The sequence below is a fragment of the Syzygium oleosum genome, unplaced genomic scaffold (assembly GCF_021117445.2).
Source record: "Syzygium oleosum isolate NSW1041296 unplaced genomic scaffold, Sole_v2.1 Sole_v2.05, whole genome shotgun sequence".
In the NCBI taxonomy this organism is placed as follows: domain Eukaryota; kingdom Viridiplantae; phylum Streptophyta; class Magnoliopsida; order Myrtales; family Myrtaceae; genus Syzygium; species Syzygium oleosum.
This window is the reverse complement of record NW_026607489.1, coordinates 13789456-13807784: the sequence shown is the minus strand read 5'-3', so window position 1 is coordinate 13807784 and position 18329 is coordinate 13789456. Positions and strand designations below refer to the sequence as shown.

General features: G+C 41.5%; 2 protein-coding genes across 3 annotated transcripts; one reads left to right on the top strand and one right to left on the bottom strand.

Moving 5' to 3' along the window:
- Positions 1-160: 160 nt before the first annotated feature.
- On the bottom strand, positions 161-3632 carry LOC115668286 (trifunctional UDP-glucose 4,6-dehydratase/UDP-4-keto-6-deoxy-D-glucose 3,5-epimerase/UDP-4-keto-L-rhamnose-reductase RHM1). Its single transcript, XM_030589763.2, has 3 exons — positions 3384-3632; positions 1000-2584; positions 161-905 (listed from the first exon to the last, which is right to left on the bottom strand). The coding sequence occupies exons 2-3, from the start codon at positions 2569-2571 to the stop codon at positions 462-464; spliced, it is 2016 nt and encodes a 671-aa protein (XP_030445623.1). The 5' UTR covers positions 2572-2584; positions 3384-3632; the 3' UTR covers positions 161-461.
- A 9411-nt stretch (positions 3633-13043) lies between these two features.
- LOC115668769 (bidirectional sugar transporter SWEET2-like) lies at positions 13044-16006 on the top strand. Of its 2 annotated transcripts, none has more exons than XM_056311975.1 (6): positions 13044-13526; positions 13608-13643; positions 14900-15116; positions 15237-15395; positions 15492-15611; positions 15706-16006. In XM_056311975.1, exons 1-6 carry the CDS (start codon positions 13468-13470, stop codon positions 15826-15828), a joined length of 714 nt encoding a protein of 237 aa, XP_056167950.1. In that variant the 5' UTR covers positions 13044-13467; the 3' UTR covers positions 15829-16006. The 2 variants fall into 2 exon arrangements, with proteins under 2 accessions (XP_056167950.1, XP_030446028.1); XM_030590168.2 differs by adding an exon at positions 14784-14820 and having other exon boundaries at positions 13062-13643.
- Positions 16007-18329: the final 2323 nt, after the last annotated feature.

Genomic DNA, 18329 nt, shown 5'->3' with positions numbered 1-18329 from the left:
TTTTTGAGATATTGTGCATTGAAAGCTGTAAAATTTCCCTAATTAATTGCTTATCGAGTACGCCTAGGACACTACTTGACAAACACTATTGTCTAATAAACTCACAGATCCATTATTTTAAATCCCAAGCTCGCGATGCCAAAGAAAGAATTATAACATGTCGAAACAATTATTAGTTCTCATATAATGAAAAATTAATTTGAAGTCATCGAAGAACAAGGTGACATAGGGACTAAATGAATCAAATAGCCCGCCCAAAAGAATGGACTGGAGAAAACACACTAGCAGCTTGCAAAAATTACAAATCGAATTACTAGTAGAACTATCCTTGTTCCTCGGGAACAATTGTAGAAACAATCAGATGAATATGGAACGAATGGCGTTGGTAATCCAGCTACAAAACCTCAAGCAATGGGCACGTACTGAATGAGATGACCACTGCCGAAAACCGGTTCTTCTGCTTAGTTCTTCCTGTTCGGTTCGAACACGTACTTGATCAGCGACTCCTTGATTGATAGCAAATCTGGAAACTCTTTCTTCAACTTAGTAGCATCCATCTCGTTATTGCTTCTGGGGGCAACAATCACTTTTGCTTGCTCCTCCAATGTAAAGTTCGCCCACTTGAATTGAGGATCGATATACTTACTGTACATCTCCAAAATCTCATTATGGCTCACGACTCCAGGATTCGTGAAGTTCCATATTCCACTCAAGTTCCGCTTTGCCATCTCAATTGAGATGGGAAGCAGCTCATCCAAAATGGTCATACTATTTGGAATGTTAACCACCTTGTTATAGCGCGAAATCTTGGTAATGAAATTGCGGGGGTTGTTGAGGTCAGAGGATATTGGCATACGGACTCTGAGCGTGCAAACGTTGTCGTATTCCTTCAAAAGCTCTTCAACCTGTTTTCATAAGCAGAAACGATCACTGCGTCTATAAAGAGAACTATTCATGGAGGCAACATGGGCAAACCATAGAAATTAGAAGTCAACTTACCATGGCCTTTGTCTTGGAATAGAAGGAGCCAGTAAAATTGGGCTTGTCTTCCTCCTTATAGCCAATGCCTGAGCCCTCTGGGTGTGCAGCATCATACTCAAATATACAGCCGGTAGCAAAATTCATCATCAAAAGCCCATGCTCCCTACAGACATCCGCTAGAGTCAAGGTTCCAGCGACATTGGCACGGATCGTCTCGGTCTTATGGGATTCGCACCAATCAACATTTGGCCTACCAGTTACACCGGCAGCATTAAAAACATGGGTGGGCTTAACATTCTGTATGTCTGCCACAAGCTGTGACCGATACTCAAGACGCCCTTTTCCATACTCAAATGGGATTCCTTCATTCTCGCATAGCCTCCCCAGTAGACCTCCAATCCAACCAGTCTTACCATATATCAGGAACTTCAAGGATGGTTTCTTAAATGAAGTCGCATTTTTAGAAGGCGGAACAACCATCTTGGACTGATTAGGAGTCGTGGGGACGTTTGATGGAGAATCGCCTCCTTCGGAGTCATCAAAATGCCTTTCAATATCACCGGGCATCATCAGCATCCTTGGATGAGGGAGAAGCGCACCAGAAACATCACCCCACCAATCAGGATTATTAATGTACCAGTCCATAGTCTTCTTCAGCCCCTCTTCCCACGTAGTCCGTTCTGACCAGCCTAAGTTCTTCAGCTTCTGATCATCTAAAAAGTACCTCTGGTCATTAAATGGCCTATTCTCTACGAACTTAATGCTGGTTTCTGAGTCCATGGAGAAGAGTTTGCATATGTCCTTAGCCACATCAATCACTCTTCTTTCCTTCTTCGTGCCAATGTTGTAGACATGACCAACCTCACCCTTGTGAAGAACTACCTCAAAAGCCTCAGCAACATCCTCACAGTAGAGGTAACTACGGACATTGGATCCATCTCCATGAATGGGGAGAGGCTTCCCTCTCATAGCCAAAAGGATAAACTTTGGGATCAACTTTTCAGGAAATTGATTTGGCCCATAAACATTGTTCCCACGGGTCGTTATGACAGGTAACCCGTATGACCTACCATATGCCATGACAAGCATCTCCGCTCCAGCCTTTGTCGCTGAGTAAGGATTTGTAGGGAGGAGTTGAGATGCCTCGTGGTTTCCCACCGCAGCATCCTCATCCGTTTCTCCGTAAACTTCATCAGTGCTCACGTGGATGAATCTCCTGATCTGCCCTGTCACCTTACAGGCTTCTAAGAGGACGTGAGTGCCGTAAATATTATTCTTGGTAAACTCAAAGCTGTTGCCAAAGGAATTGTCGACGTGGGTCTGAGCAGCAAAATGCATTATGGTGTCAATAGACTCCGTGATGAGAAGGTAGTTCACAAGGTCAGCACTTCCGATGTCTCCCTTCACAAACTTGAAGTTGGGGGACGATTGCGAAGGAATCAGGTTTTTCAGATTGGAACAATAATCGAGTTTGTCAAGCACGACTATCTTGTATTCAGGGTAATTACGAATGAGGCGGTTAGCGACATGGGACGCGATGAACCCAGCAGCCCCAGTAATGAGGATATTCTTCGGGGTATAATTAGCCATCTCCTAGCAACCTCTGCATTTCAACCATCGCAAGGGGCAATTCAGATCCTCGGGTCAATTGAAAATAAAACGCAAGCACATACTTCTACGACGCAAGCGATACATCCTCCATCCATGAGCAAAGGATCAAAAAGACTTGAGATCAAAAGGAAAGGTTACACACATCCCAATCAAAACAAGGACAAGAAAATGTCGCACCAGATACGACTAAATCCACAATCTCATAGGACCAAAGCTCCCAAAATCTGCTCTGTCGAGTGTAATTCAACTGACTGGACTCGATAAAAAAACAAGGCAAAATGACACGGCCGCGTCAGTTTTCACTTTCTACCCCTCCGGCAAATCAAGCAGATCAAATCAGAATCAGATTACCTCGGGAAACCAAAACCTCCACTCTCGTACAACTCCCTCACCAAGCCAAACCCATATTCACAAAAGGGCAACGCGCACAACGAATTCAACGAGCAGATGTACCGTAACATTCAAACGCTCCGATCACAAAGACACCAAGAAACAGCGAAAAAGAACAACGGAAAAACGAAGAGCACATCCGAGGAAACGAAAGCAGCGGGAGCAGAAAAAACAAGGAGACGAACTCATACGCCACGAGATCCACCCAGAAAAGATAAAAAAGGCAGCCATCATTAACATCGGACGACAAGCTTCTCCGAGCGCATCGACGAAGGAAAAAGGAAAAGACACATCCAGAAACAGATCGCATTGAGACGACAAGCCATCGAATGCCGATGATGATGATGACGATAATGACGATAATGATGATGATGGATGGATGGATGGACGGATGGACTCACAGTTCGCGGATCGGGTCGAGATCGAGGTCCGATCGGCCGCGGTTTTCCAGACGCTCGTGAATGCAATTCGGTTGGAATTGGATTCGGACAAGAACGAGCGGAAGACGGAGGGAGTTTCGGAGACGACGACGACGCCCAGAACGAGGAGATCTCTCGCTACTTAATGTCGGACGACGCCGTCCCGTCGCTGCTGCTCCGCGAGATCGTCAAGGGGAGCCTCTGGATCGCGCGAAATCCCGATATCGCCCTCCGCGTCCAGCGAGTCGCGGGGTGCCGATTGACAGGGGGCCAGTTGGCTGCTGTTGACGCGTTTTCTGGGGGCGCCGATTGACGGGGGGGCATATTCGGCAACGGAAAATGTGTCGGCGCAAACGGGTAGGTTGAAAATTAAAAGAAGAGGGAAGAAAATTCAATATCGTCGGGAAAAAGAAAATCAGAATTTTGGTCTCCTTTTTTTTTTTTTTTGGGTCAAAGAATTTTGGTCATCATTCCGTGCAATAACAACGTGCCACGTGGCTCGTGAGCAGATGATTGGACGTGGAGAAAACTCCCCCCCCTCGAATTTTTTATTTCGAATTTTTTTTGGGGACTTAATTAAGAAAGATCTAAGGCAAATTATTGCTAATTTTAAAAAGGAATAATAAAAAAAGAGGCGTGTGATGATATATGCGACAAGGTTCCGAGTAATTAGGAGCTAAAATGCTTCGGTATCGTGGGGTTAATCAATAGACACGATCGTATTCTGGCATTAATTGAGATTGGTGCGGGTCTTTCCACGATGCCTCTTACATTCCTCTGTTCTTTCTTACTGGGTATGTCATTCAAGGACTAGCGTTTCCGTGGTCTCGATTCGTGACACGATCGCCTCGTAAGGGCCTCTCGTCGAATGGGAAAACGCGTCGAGAATAACGGGAACCGGTCGCATTTATTTTGCATTCCAGCTCTCCATGGTCCCGAAGATGTGTTGATGATCGGAGAAGAGTTCGTCTTTCGATCCGTGGAATGGAGGGTGAAGAGATGATTTTAAGTTAGGTGTACCCTTCCTTCCAGAAATTCACCACTAGACTTGAAAGCTAGCTACCGTGACGGAAAAGGGTAAAATTGGCATGACCCATCTACAGTAGGTGTGGATATCGCACGCAGCTCTTGGCCCGATTTCATGCACCTGTTCACGTCTTGAAATGGAGTGACTACCTTATGCGATTACCTATGAATGAGACTCGGGTGGCGGAATTGCATCGTCTGTCTTCCAATTCAATAAACACGAAATCGAAAGGACGATGGTGTGTCCCGTCAATCACACGACATCGATCTTTGGTATTTTCTTTCTAGCCTCAAACATCGACCCCAAGCATGGGCTATTGAGAGGGTTGATTTCATACCAGACAGTAGGGTGGAGCAACGATTCAGGATTAACCCAAGACCGATCCTGGACCGGCCCAATCCGACCAGTCATTTGACCAAAAAAATAAATTCAACCAGTCCTAGTTCGGTTCTCGAGAAGACTGAGTCAATCCTTGATTCTAGGACCTCTAGTTCATGTACTGTGCGGATTGATCCTCGGTCGTGAGAGTTTAGGGTTGATCCACAGTGCAGGATCCAGAGGCCCTAAGAGTTTATTTATTTATTTGTTTTCCAAAGAACCTAAGGGCCTCTCTCCTTTTCTTCTGGCGTTGAAAATAGAAACCCTATTGACTATTGAGCGTCGCCTCTCTTCTTCTCTCGCTCTTTGTGGCTGTTCGCTAGATTTGCCTCTCCTCGCTCACCTCATGAACCAGCTTGCCTCTCTTGGCCCGCCTCGGTGTCTCATGAACGGCGAACGCAGGTCGCCTCACTTGGCCCTCCTCGACGTCTCACGAACAAGATATGAAGTTGTTTGTTTTGTTTTCAAGTGTTCAGAAATTGAAGCAATCTTTTGAGAATGAACAAGATATGAAATTGTATAATTCATGATTCATGTTATGTATTTTGACCGTTTTATTTTTTAATTTTATTTCACGTGTTCGTATACTACTAAGTGGAAATTTTTGTTGTTGCATTATCTTAGATTTTTATTTAATTTGTACCGGGATCCATAGTTTGGTTACTCAATATTGCATTGTCGACGGATATGTATTTTCAAAGTGTACCGTTTGTCCTTTCAACGAATAAAAAAAATGAAACCTAAAAAAAATCAATTGGTCCCGGGTTGACCCTAGAACTGGACCGAACTCATAGGGTTGGTCCAATCCTCAGTCCCAAGATCAATAGGGTTGGTCCTCGGTCCCAAAAATTGGGGACCAACACTGTGCGGGTTGGTCCCAGAGTTAGGTGTTGGATCGGCCCAACCCGGATCATGCTCACCCGTACCAGGCAGAGCTAAAAATCTTACATTTAGGCTCGATTTCTATCCATCCTGAGATTGATCTTACAAGAAGGACAATTTCGTACTTTTTTGAGTTGAGAACCGATGTTTATGGATTTTATTTGTGTCTTGGAACTAGGATGTAGGTGAGGGGTTATGGCGGCTGGTTGTTGTGCTAGTTCCTCTTCGGATGACCGGCTCTAATTGTGGTCATGCCCTTCAGTTATATGGAAAATACATGATCATAATTAGGAAAAATCTCTAAGATGATCGTGGCAAAACATTCCAAATTTGTTGATATTCTCTTCCCTAAGTTACCCAGTATCCTCTCAAAATATTAGATCTCAACTTTCCTCTCTAAAATGGCGAAAATTCATTTTATGCGCAACATTTAGTTTTAGACCGCTAAAAGTAAGAGCATATTGCCCGCTAGCTCCTTGCTACATGCTCCCAACAAAAGAGTAAAACGATGAATATACCAGAACTTCTGCATCTCATTGTAAAAGTGTAATTGAGTTTTTAAATTTTCACACAATGTAATCAAAACCTAAAACTTATCAAATTGGTTTAATCGAATATCCCATTAACTCCGTCCAATATTAGTAAAGAAAGATACATACGTGAAATTAAGAGAGAGGCCCTGATGTTATTGGCACTATAGCCATTTCCGAAATAAAAAGTTGAAAATCTTTTTCAAAAAGAAGAAAAGCTAAAGAGTACGACAGAGACTGGGGCTCTGTTTGTTTCGCGAGAAACGAATGATTTTAAAAATATTTTCCTAAAAATCATAGCTCGTATTGTTTGAAATAATTAGTCAATAAAAATTATTTTTATTATCAATAATAATTTATATTTAATTCATTTTTGTAAGCGATACAAGTAACCATTTTTAAGAATTCTTTTTTCAAATCATTTCTTTTTTGGGAAGCAAACCCACGGTACAAAAATAAAAAACAGAAGTGAAAAATACACAAACAATCCCTAAAATTTGGTCCAATGTGCAATTTGATCCCTAAACTTTTAATTTGTTCAATGTAGTCTTTGAACTTTATTGTAATGTTCAATATGGACCATGACCTTTTAATTTGTTCAATGTCGACCCTGAACTTTTGGTACATGTTCAATTTAATCCCTGAACTATATAAAAATATTCAATGTAGTCATTCAATTAATTCAAGTCTAGGGATAATATTGAACATTTTTATATAGTTCAGGGACTAAATTAAATATGTACAAAAAGTCCAGAGATCACCTTCAACAAATTTAAAGTTCAGGGACTATATTGAACATTTAGCTAAAATTTAGAGATTATATTAAATTATACATTGAGTTAAAGTTTAAAAACTATTTGTGTCTTTACCTCAAAACGGAACTACTGACCGAGCCCCTGATGCACGCAAGCAAGGAATCTCGCGGTTGCTTGCTGCCTCCACATCCATCCACTCATCCAGTGAGTCCGGGCGAAATCCAGTGAATCAGCTTTTTGGGATTGACGAATGGGGCAGGATTTGGATGGATAAAGCCGATTCAAGGGACATGAATTCACGAGGTAAGAGACCGCGAAAGAGTGCAAATCAACTTCTGATGAATCCCCGAGGAAACATTGGAGGGTGGTGTGGAAAATGACGAATTTTTTACGGCATTCACAGGAATCACTCACATAGGGCAAGGTTTTGCGAAGGGAACGGAACATTCGGATTGGAAATTTTTAGATGGTTGAGCATTCCGAATGCTAGGGGGTCTGGGTTGGGTCATAACGAGACCCGTTTATAGCTCATTTTTCAATCGGGCTCTATTGTAACCAACCTATTCCAACCACGTATTAAAGCTTCAGCCAACCCATTTTCTGCTCAGTCAGTGCAATGCGAGTTAAAATATGGGTCATTGACCTATTTTGCCAACCCTAAGCATTCGCAAGAACCCTCACATGAAGCAAGGTTTTTACTCGAGAGAGTTCGCGTGTTCATGAGCTTGGGTCGCTTGCCAGCTCCATCAACCCAAGCAGTCTTGGCGGAATCCACAGGATCGTTTCAATCGAGGAAGCCGCGCAATGCCCTGAGAGGTAAGCCAACCCTCATGCAATGTAGACGAGTGGTGCCACCGCCATCGTGCGAGCCGGCGAGGGCCAACGGCCCCCACGGCGGCCGGACAATGGTCGTTGGCCCTCGCCGACGCTCCGGGTGGTCAATAGCTCTCATTAGCAAAATCAGGGTGGCGTCGCTGCCATTTTCAACACTCAGACTCTCCTCTCTCTCTCGCAGTTTTTGTTTTCTTATTTTTGATCTTTGAACAATTTCTTTTTAATTTTTCAGTTTTAGAAAAAATAAATTACCTTTTTTCCTTTTCCTTTTTGGCCTTTTCTCTTTTTAAAATTTTCAAACTTTTTCCCAATTGGAGCCACATAAAAGCCATCAGTCTTTAAATGCATTAAAAAAAATGTCAACTTTTCTAAAATGATTGATGCAGTGGTTCTATTAATGCCTTACTCAAATCGGACGAAGTTAATTAAGGTACTCGATACGTATATTTGATAAATTTTAAGACTTGATCATGCTATTTAAAATTTTTAGGATTCGATTATATTTTCACGATAAATTTTATGATTTTTAGTATACTTATCTAAAAAAATGAATAATAAAGCTCATGAGGTTCCATCGCTACGCCACTCACAAAGATCGTTAACCTAAAAAATATCCGGCGGGCCTATCTTTGATAGGCAACACCAATAATCACACCAAAGTACAAAACATCATTATCTATTTAAAAAAAATTATTTAGGGTCATGCATGAAGATCCAAAACTATTTTAAAAAAAATATTTTTAATAAAGCTCATCATACTCTATAAGTCTCGTGAATTGATTTAAAGCAAAGGGAAAAAATGCACATTTAGACCATTCAAATTTCCCAAAATTAATGTTTATTAATAGATTATACTGGAAAAGGTAAATATAAAAAGCAAGAAACATCTATTATCCAATAAGTCGATGTCCATCGTACCAACAAGTTATCACTCTGCCTATCAATTTGCTTTCTTTTGTTGAATATCTCGGGCGCGGGGTATCGTTCCCACTTACAATACGCCCATATCGTACTTGTCCCGGTGGACTACACATGCCCATTTTGCAATGCGATCTGAGAGACATGCGACTTCCCCCTTGTCCTTCACTATTCACTCTTGTGACCTCGCCGCCTCTTGCCACCACCAACGACAGCATCGCCGACCGCAACACGGAGACACCGCTTCATGACCCTCGCTACCACAGTCGGCCGCTCGTTCGGGCAAACGAACATTGCCATTGCTCGTCCTCCACTCCCTTGGTCGTTCGCGCTCTCTCACTCGGTCTACTCCCACACCTATTCACTGTGCCGGTCGGTGAGTCGAGACCGAAGGATGAGGCAACTACGAGCGCAGATCCGAGCTTTGAGTGACGAAGATGAAGAGAAATTAGTTAAGAAGGCTTATGTAGCGTGCAGTGTAGGTGGTGATTTTGTTTCATAAATGGCAAATTTCTCTAGAGTTAGGAGAACTCCCAGGCTGTAAAATCAATAGGGATAATGTTCTAGATGTCCAAAATTCGATCATGGTAATGGAGGGCAGGTCTACAAATGAATCATGTGGATAAAACGATTATTCAGAGGTCAGGACAGTTGGTTCGTTAATAAAATACAGAGATAATTATAACAAAAAAAGGTCCTAAATTTATTGAACTTTTATTAATTCAATCCTAAATTTTTTGACTTTTTTAATTGAATCCTAAACCTGTTGACAATAATGTAGTCTACCTGGTCAATTTTGACCATAAATCTCTGACATGGATATCGGCTCTTTTGTGTGGCACCACCGGCATTGACATAGACAATTTTTAAAATATTTTTTTTTCTTTTCTTCCCTTTTCCTTCTTTTCTTTCCTTTTTTCACCATAGTCGGTAAGGGTCGGCGGAGCTCGTCAACCATTGGGCTAGGGCCGCAAAGCCCTTGTTGGTCATTGGCAAGAGTGAAGGCGGCCTCCTCCGCGGTTGACAAGGCAAGGCTCAAAACTAGGCAAGGTGGCCTTGCCCACGGCCGTGATGGTCTGGGCGAGGCTATGACCCTTGCCAGTGGGCGAGGGCTTCACGACCCTCACGTAGTGGCTAGCAAGCTTCGACGACCATTGTTGGCCATAATGAAAAAAAAATAGAAGAAAAGGAAAAATAACGAAAATTTTGGAAAAAAAATTAAAAAATTATCCACATCAGTGTTGGTCGTGCCATTTAGGACGGCCGACGTTCACGTCAACGATTCTAGCCAGAATTGGCCGGATGGACTACATTAGCATATCGTCAAAAAGTTTATGACTAAATTGGCCAAATTAAAAGATTTTAGGTTCGAATTGACACGAGTAAAATAGGTCTATGACCTTCTTTTTTCTTTGGGTAATTTTCGCTAAGACGCGCGTAGCCTCTTTCTCGAAGCAGCAAAACAGGTCGCATTCGTCCTCCTCACTCTACTCAAATTGGCATTCACCAAACAACCAACCGCCCTTCAAAATCTCTACAGCGCCAAGCCACTCACATCACCACCGACCTTTCTTCCCACTAGGCTCCTTCAATTGTGAAGATAGAAAGCCTGTCCTCTGAGTTTCTGGGCTTTTTTTTTTCCCCTTTTTCACTATATTTTTTCACGAAAATGGACAAGTTATGAAAAAAAAAAAAAGGCTCGATTGCAATGTTACAGAAATATTTTAATAGTTGGATGCATCATTTGGAAGGGAAATTTTTTTTTTTGGTCGAAATTTGGAAGGGAAATTTACTCGATAGCATTCCATCCATAAAATTTTGGGACTTGTAATGTATATATTTTTTTTCTCTTTATTCTTTTAATAAGAAATTTGAATGTAAATTTTACGATTTTGGTTTTTTTTTATGTCATTTGGTCTTATCATATTTTCATGGGGTCAAGCTTATAGTTTCGAAGATATAGTGGGTCAAGATCGACAATAGAAATCAAATATATAATGCATTGCACGTGAAGACTTATAGGTGCATAAGATTAAAAAAGGAGAAATTGGAAAGTGTGGTCAATCGATCCCACTTGAATTGCGGAGAGAATCTTGTTGGGGATACTGCGAACGCACGTTCAAATCAAAGAACTCCAAAATTTTAGGCAAATTCTATTTGCCCGTGACTTTGTGAACGGGAAAGTTGTCGACGTGCCTTGTCAGCCATTCCGTAGAGAGAGATTGAGCTAGCCTCACCATCCCTCACCTCCCCCACTTATTGATTTTGTTTGAATTTTCTTGTTCTTTTTCTTGTTTTTTCTTCTCTTTCAATTTAAATCTGGAAACTCTCTTCTCCCGATCTAACTCTAGATCTAAGAGTTTGAACTCTCCCGATCTACCTATTATCTCTTGATTTAGATATGCAAGTTTAATAATATTTTTGGGAATTCGATATCCATATGCTCTGTCCGTGTACCGGTCATCTGCCTCTAGTTTTAATAGTAATCAGGAGGTCCAACATTTCGCTAAATTTGGAAGACTTGCTTTCTCAAATGTTAAATCTGTGTTTGTTGGAGGAAGTCGAACCTAGACATGTATCATCAACTGGCAATGACCGGAGAAGGAATTTCCAGCGTATACTCATTACTGACAATCATACAAGATCCAGTGATCGGTTGCCGTTTTGCTTGACATATTCGTTCTTGTGGAAGGAGTGTGTGCTTAACCCTGCTAAAGCTCTGGTGGTGCTCCTTATTTTTAGGATTTGCCTTTGTTTTGTAGTATTTTGGGCCTTGCTCTGCTTCAATTTGTTTTGCTGTGGAAGTCTATGTACTTTTAATGTATCTTTTTGAGCAATGAATACAATTTTATTTCTACAAAAAAAAAACAAAATTTAAAGCTTGTCAACATGGACCATTAAATTTGGAAAAAATTGTCCGATTAGTCTTGAACTTGTCGTATGGACGCTAATTCAATCATAAACTTTAAATTTTCTCAATTTATTCCAGTCTTTGCTCAAAATTCCAATATAGTTCTTCCAGCCCATTATCGTTGGAAATCATCGACGTATTGATCCGGTCATCGCCGGCCGTCTCACGTGGCACATCGTCACGTGAGCGATTTTCGGCATAAATTGGTTTGAGAGGATTACATTACAGTTTCGAGCAAATGTTTAGGATCAAGTTAGTAAAATTAAAAAGTTTTAAAATGAATTGATATCCGTGCCATAAGTTCGGGATTGATCGGATGATTCTCGATTGGACTCGAGCATCGCAAATTTGCATCGATTTTGCCCGAGGCACGGGAGATTCGACACAAACGTAATGTCGCTTTAGCTACTACACCTCAGCCTTTCTTATACGGATCTTAAGGTGTCATTTTCCGACCAAAAGAAATGGCGTCGTTTGCCCTGCGGACCATGTGCAACTGTGCAAGCGACCGCACGATATCAACTTTTGCACGCAGCTTTTGTCCCCTTCGCCTCACACAGTGGCGTGCACTCGCAGCAAGTGATTTTGCTCTGGTGAAGGATACACGGGGGTTTGTTGCGCCTTTTGTATGACACTTTCTTTGGTTTAGAACACTTCGAACGTTCGACTGTCTTAATTTCTTCTAATGGCAACGTGAATTGCCGACCAATCCACTTAATTAACGGGAGCAAGCAACCCCATATTTAGCCTCTTTTCAAAGGAATGAGATGAGACTTGACCACAGTCTTTGCATAGGAGGAAGTCGTCGCGGCTGTGTTAAATTGCGATGCACATTCGAGTGAAATTCCATTACGACTTCGATCGATCAAGTTTTGCTTGGGACTAAGGCTGAGCAAATGCTATCGTCTCGATTATGCAAGAGAAAATGCGAGCTATAATCAGGTGACGTACATTATAAGGAACATAAAGTATGTCGTGCGCTTAATCGATTCAAGGTACATATGTCCCTGTTAAATGGTAAAGAAGAATCTGCGTATTCAGTAATGTCAATAGTCTGAACTATCGTGCCGCTTCTTTGAATCAACATTATCGATAAGGCGTAAGTTGGAGTCCGACCTGGAGTACATCTTCGCCCTTAATTAGATGCGTGTTGACCTAAAGCGCTTATTCCCTCACTCTCATTGGTTCTTGTTTTTCTTCTACTGGCACGACATGAGATGTACGAGCTCTTCTTTTCCTTTCCCCCTCGTCTGGATTAAGACGGCACTCGTGATTCTCAACAATTGCCTTGCGTACTGCCATGTCAATCATTAATTATACACTCCGACTCCGAGAGGCCGAAACCCACGATTCGAGGGCCGAGTCTGACCGAAAGAATCGAAGCGCTGAGATTGAAAAACGAAGAAAGACTCGAGGGGTCAATGAGCGAGTGGCCAAGATCAAGGAAAAATCTGTGCCGCCTCTTGCCGTGTCACCCACCCGTGTCCTGTGTCCGGAAGACGATGCCGACCCTTCATTTGCAGGAGATGTTAACGAATCTTCTTATGGTGCCTGCGGCATGTTGAATTGCTGATGATGAATACCGGGTGCAACAGTTCTATTGACGCTAAGCCATGTGCCTCTATTATATAAAGTGGGTAATCTCCTGGGGATTGAGGACGTCTTTGTAATGCCAAGTGGTCAATGAATAGCCCTTTTTCCTGTTGCATTTGTGCTGCTTTCTCTCACTTTCTGAAAACGTGAAAAATAATCCTGACAGCTACAGGAGGATTCAGTGAGAGAGAGAGAGAGAGAGAGAGAGAGAGAGAGAGAGAGAGAGAGAGAGAGGGGCATGTGTGAGCAGAGGAAGAAAAGGGAAGGAGACGAGAATTGTGGCCTTTTAAAGGAGTGGTGAGCTGATATGGTGGGTGATTGAGAGTGAGAGTTGAATTGAGGGCTTGATGATTGATTTGTATTCTCTTTCGGTTTCAGTCGCCACCATTTGCACAGATGCAGCTGGAGCAGCAGGTTCTCTCTCTCTCTCTCTCTCTCTCTCTCTCTCTCATTTTGGGTTGTTCCATATCATCATTTTGATGCTTTAGAAGAACACATCCAGAATATCTCGTTGCCTTGGGTCCTTGCTTTCTAATTCTGGGCAATGAATGACCTCACAGGGTCAATTGAAAGATTTTCCATTGAACGAGTCCTGTTTTTTTCCACCCCATTATTTTTTAGAACCGATTGTATCTTCTTGGTATGTGAACTTTGCCGTACAAAGAACGTTTCGAATTCATCAGAAGAGGGGTCTTACAATGCTGGTTTTCGGCCTCGGAAATTGGTCTTTTGATGAAGCACGAAATTGAACTGAGGGTTTGGGAATTCTAGCACAGTAGCACTCCGGAATTATGCTTTCAGTTTGACCTCGTTTCATTTGAAAGCTATCTAATGCCATTCAGCTGAATAGTTCCACAATCAATCAGAAGAAGATACTCATTGCTTTCCATGTAAAAGAATGGGAAAGGATTCCCCTGAGGTATGTGTAATCTAGAAAGTGCTTTGTGAATTGGGCTGGAAGTAAATGCGTGCTGATTCACCAAAGACGCTTGAGTTTTAGCTTTTTCAAAGTAGAAAAGGAAAGAAAAATTCGGAGTTGAATTTGAAAGAACGAGAATCTCAACCGAGCCCAGAAGTTGCTTCGTTCCAATCCAGAAGCAAACATTAGTTTCACTGTAGAGAAATTTGTCAAAACAGGATGTTGCTTTCCTACTACAGACGTGAACTTGAAATGGGAGATTATGCCTCAGTAATATCTTTCAATGTCATGTGCTGTGAGCCTTGCGATTCCCTGAGACTGAGAGATATAGAGGACTTAAATTTGAGGCATAATTCATCATAAGTTAGTGAAGTTTTTGTGCTATCGCTAGCGGAGTTTTGGGAATGATTGTAGTAGCTCTGTGGAAATTTACCGAAACCCGGTTTGATGGCCTATTTGCAATCCAGACCTCGTGAGATATAGGGAAGTGCAGAATCAGGCGTGCCATTGCTGTTAGTATAGGCAAATTTGCAAAGGTCTTGTCCTTCGTCGTTGGGATCTCTTCACTGAAAATTAACTGTGTCATGGATGAAAGACTTGATTTTGATGTTTGACCCTGATATTGTCTGTTGCAGGTAACATCTTCGCAATTGGCCTATTTGTATCACCTATGTAAGTTGCAATTCCGTGTGCTTCATTTCAATTTACATTGTATTACGATATTTCTTACTGAATTTGATGAAATTACCAGACCGACATTTAGAAGAATCATCAGAAACCGGTCAACGGAGCAGTTCTCTGGGTTGCCTTATATATACGCTCTCTTGAACTGCTTGCTTTGCACGTGGTATGGCACGCCGCTCATATCGAGTCACAACACGATGGTCATGACAGTGAACTCCACTGGTGCACTTTTTCAGTTGGCATACATAGTTCTCTATATAACATATGCAGAAAACCAGAAAAAGGTTGCTGGCCCCCTTCACATCTGACTTTTTCTGATGCAGATACTTTGGCAGCAGATTTTAGCAGTCAGAACTTTTGATTTAAGCTGCCACTCGTGTTATGTTTGAATACTTTTTAAGCAGGTGATGATGTTGGGATTGCTCTCGTCGGTTCTTGGTATTTTTGCAATTGTAGTAATTGGGAGCTTACATATACTGGACGCTGACCTGCGGAGGGACATTGTCGGGATTATAAGTGGCGTCTCCCTTATTTCTATGCTTGCTTCCCCATTGCTTATAATTGTAAGAAACGGTGACAAGTTCACCACCCTTCCTTATCATCAAGTACCTGAGGCACGAAGTGTTGAGATGACGGGTATCTAAATTTTCTATATTCAGAATTTGGTGATCCAGACAAAGAGTGTTGAATTCATGCCGTTTTATCTCTCTCTTTCCATGTTCCTCATGAGCGCGTCGTTTTCCCTATATGGGATTTTCAACGATGACATCTTCATTTATGTAAGTTCTTTCTTGAACTCTAGAAACCAAACTGCAATTTATTCTGCACGTGTTTAATGCATGTGGCATCTTATCTTTTTCTCCCTCATTTCAGGTCCCAAATGGTATTGGAACGATTTTGGGGATCACCCAATTGGTGTTGTATTGTTACTACAAACGCGCTGGTAGTGAAAGCTCAAGAGAACCATTGATAGAATCATATGCAGAGACAACATAGTGGCAAGTGAAGGTGAACAAGAAATTGGAATTCTTTCTAAACTTCATTTATATCGATGAGTAAGAACTGTTTCGTGATTGGATTCAACATTGTCTACTGTGTAACCAGTCACGGTGTGCATCATATTCTTCTGTAAATCACAACAGTTCGAAGAAATAAAAAGCATTTGCAGTTTTTTGTAAGAGCCCGAATCCCCCCAAAGTACACTTTTACTTGTCTCTTTTTGCATTAGCGGGCGTGATGCCTTGAGCCCAGTAGAACTCTAGTTGAAAATGGGAATTCTATGAAAGAAAGTCATTTCGAAATTCTTTAAAGTGCTGACTGAGTGCCAACCATTCTCGTTTGTTGCATCTTCCACATAGTTCTTTTGGATCTTGTCTGACGCGGGTGAAATGAGTCTGGGTTGATCAGCTGCATATGTTCTTACAGAAGCTCTCTATGAGGAAAACCATCAGTAGCATGTTGCTAAGTTTAATCTGATCTGGAGGGCAGGGGATTAATCTATACAACCCTTCTTTGGGAGTTCTGTTTTAGTCGTGATGCTTCACTTCTATTATCTAATTTTAGCCGACCACGCTTAGTGGGATAAGGAGTGTTGCCATCTTCGTCGTTGTGGTTTATTATTCGATGAAACCATGAATCTCAAGAAACATGCGAAGTAAAAGGGAGATGGATTTCATTTGCCGGCAGTGAAATACGCATGTTGGCTGGAGATCAGCTACACTTCACAGCAATATTTTTTAACCTGTTTGCAATGATACTTCATTGACAACGTTCAAAAGGTATGTCTAAGCTAAGAATTTTTTTTTTTGGTAAGTATGTCTAAGCTAAGATTAGAGTCTGCCATTTCCAAGAATTTAGCTTCCCTTTCGGTAATATACAAGGCTCAGAAATTAGATTCCCCGTCTTTTGCATCCGCGTGGTTCACCATTTGTTCCGGCAAAATCTTGAACTTTCTGGTGGCATCAGCAGCAAAACAAGTGAAACTATCTGAATTGGATGGACATTGAAGTGTACTTCATTGCAGTTGGCTCTTGCATACGGACTCGGCATACGATTGGCTTATTCAGATTCGGAAAAGGAACGCCAACAAGCATGTGGAAACGAAAAAAGAACTCACTTCTGGGATACCTGACAATAAAAGCCTCGAAGCCATAGCAAATGAACCATATTGGCTTCGCGTCCTCTTCTTTATCGCTTCCCAGTAATGTGTTTATATCCGATATGTTGCTGATAGAAAGAAGAAACAAGAAGAACTTATCAAACGATGTGCCCCATCCTCAGATTATTATGGCCTTATCCTTGGGGCTCGGACAGTTGGATTCTCTATGGCCCGACCCAAAAGGTTAGGCCTAGTTAAAAAAAATAAATTTTATATTCGTTTATTTAGGTTCCATCTGTTTCGTGGAAAATGAATGATTCAAAAAATTTCTTTTTAAAAAGGGTTAATACCACGAAAAATCCTAAATTGGTACAGTTGTGACAATTTTACCCCAAACTATTTTTTTGACCACAAAAAACTCCAACCTGGTACACTTGTGACAAATTTACCCCGAACTATTTTTTTGACCACCAAAAATCCCGAATTGGTATACTTGTGACAATTTTACCCCAACTAATTTTTTAATATTATTTTTTATTTTTTCGAATTTTTTTATTACTTTTTTATTTTTTCTTTTCTGTTCTTTTCTTTTTTTCCTTAATCTTCTTCATCTTCAATTTTTGGCCGGTCGCCTCACCCAGCGCTAGCGAGGTCGACCTCCCTAGCGGCCGGCAGGGCTGAGCCCTCGCCAGTGGCCGGCGGGGCTGACCTCGCCGGCTTCCGCCTCTGGTCGGTCGCCGGTTGAAGATGAAGAAGATTAAGGAAAAAAAGAAAAGAACAGAAAAGAAAAAAATAAAAAAATAAATAAATAATTCGAAAAAATAAAAAATAATATTAAAAAATTAGTTGTGGTAAAATTGTCACAAGTATACCAGTTCGGAATTTTTGGTGGTCAAAAAAATAGTTCGGGGTAAATTTGTTACAAGTATACCAGTTTGGGGTTTTTTATGGTAAAAAAAATAGTTTGAGGTAAAATTGTCACAACTGTACCAGTTTAGGATTTTTTGTGGTATTAACCCTTTTAAAAATGATCGTTTGTACCGCTTGAAATAATTATTCAATAAAAAATTTGAACTTTTAATTTTTTTTCTTTTTTTTCCTTTCTTTCTTTTTCTTTTTCCTTCTAGCCGGCGATTGGCTATAGGCAAGGGGCGAGCTCACCCTAGGTCGGCGAGGCTCGCCGGCCTCGGGTGAGCTCTAGGGGGTGATTGGTTCCTGGGTGGTTCGGTTCCACCTTTGAATTAGACCACTTTGTCTTGAAATCGGACTGGACTTGTTTGACCGGTCCGGTTCTTGAGTGGTCCAACGAAACCGGTCCCATTTTTAGGCATTCCCACCATCAATAATGAGCTAGATAACATCTCTGCTAAACAAAAACTAATGTGCAACATCATAGACC

Bases quoted from the DNA above. Each gene is read 5' to 3' on its own strand.
- LOC115668769 (XM_030590168.2), top strand. From the start codon at position 13,577: ATGATTGATTTGTATTCTCTTTCGGTTTCAGTCGCCACCATTTGCACA. The intron at 14,821-14,899 runs GTAAGTTGCAAT...TGAAATTACCAG, and splicing joins GGCCTATTTGTATCACCTAT to ACCGACATTTAGAAGAATCA. The intron at 15,612-15,705 runs GTAAGTTCTTTC...CCCTCATTTCAG, and splicing joins ACGATGACATCTTCATTTAT to GTCCCAAATGGTATTGGAAC.
- LOC115668286 (XM_030589763.2), bottom strand. From the start codon at position 2,571: ATGGCTAATTATACCCCGAAGAATATCCTCATTACTGGGGCTGCTGGG. The intron at 906-999 runs GTAAGTTGACTT...TTATGAAAACAG, and splicing joins ATTCCAAGACAAAGGCCATG to GTTGAAGAGCTTTTGAAGGA.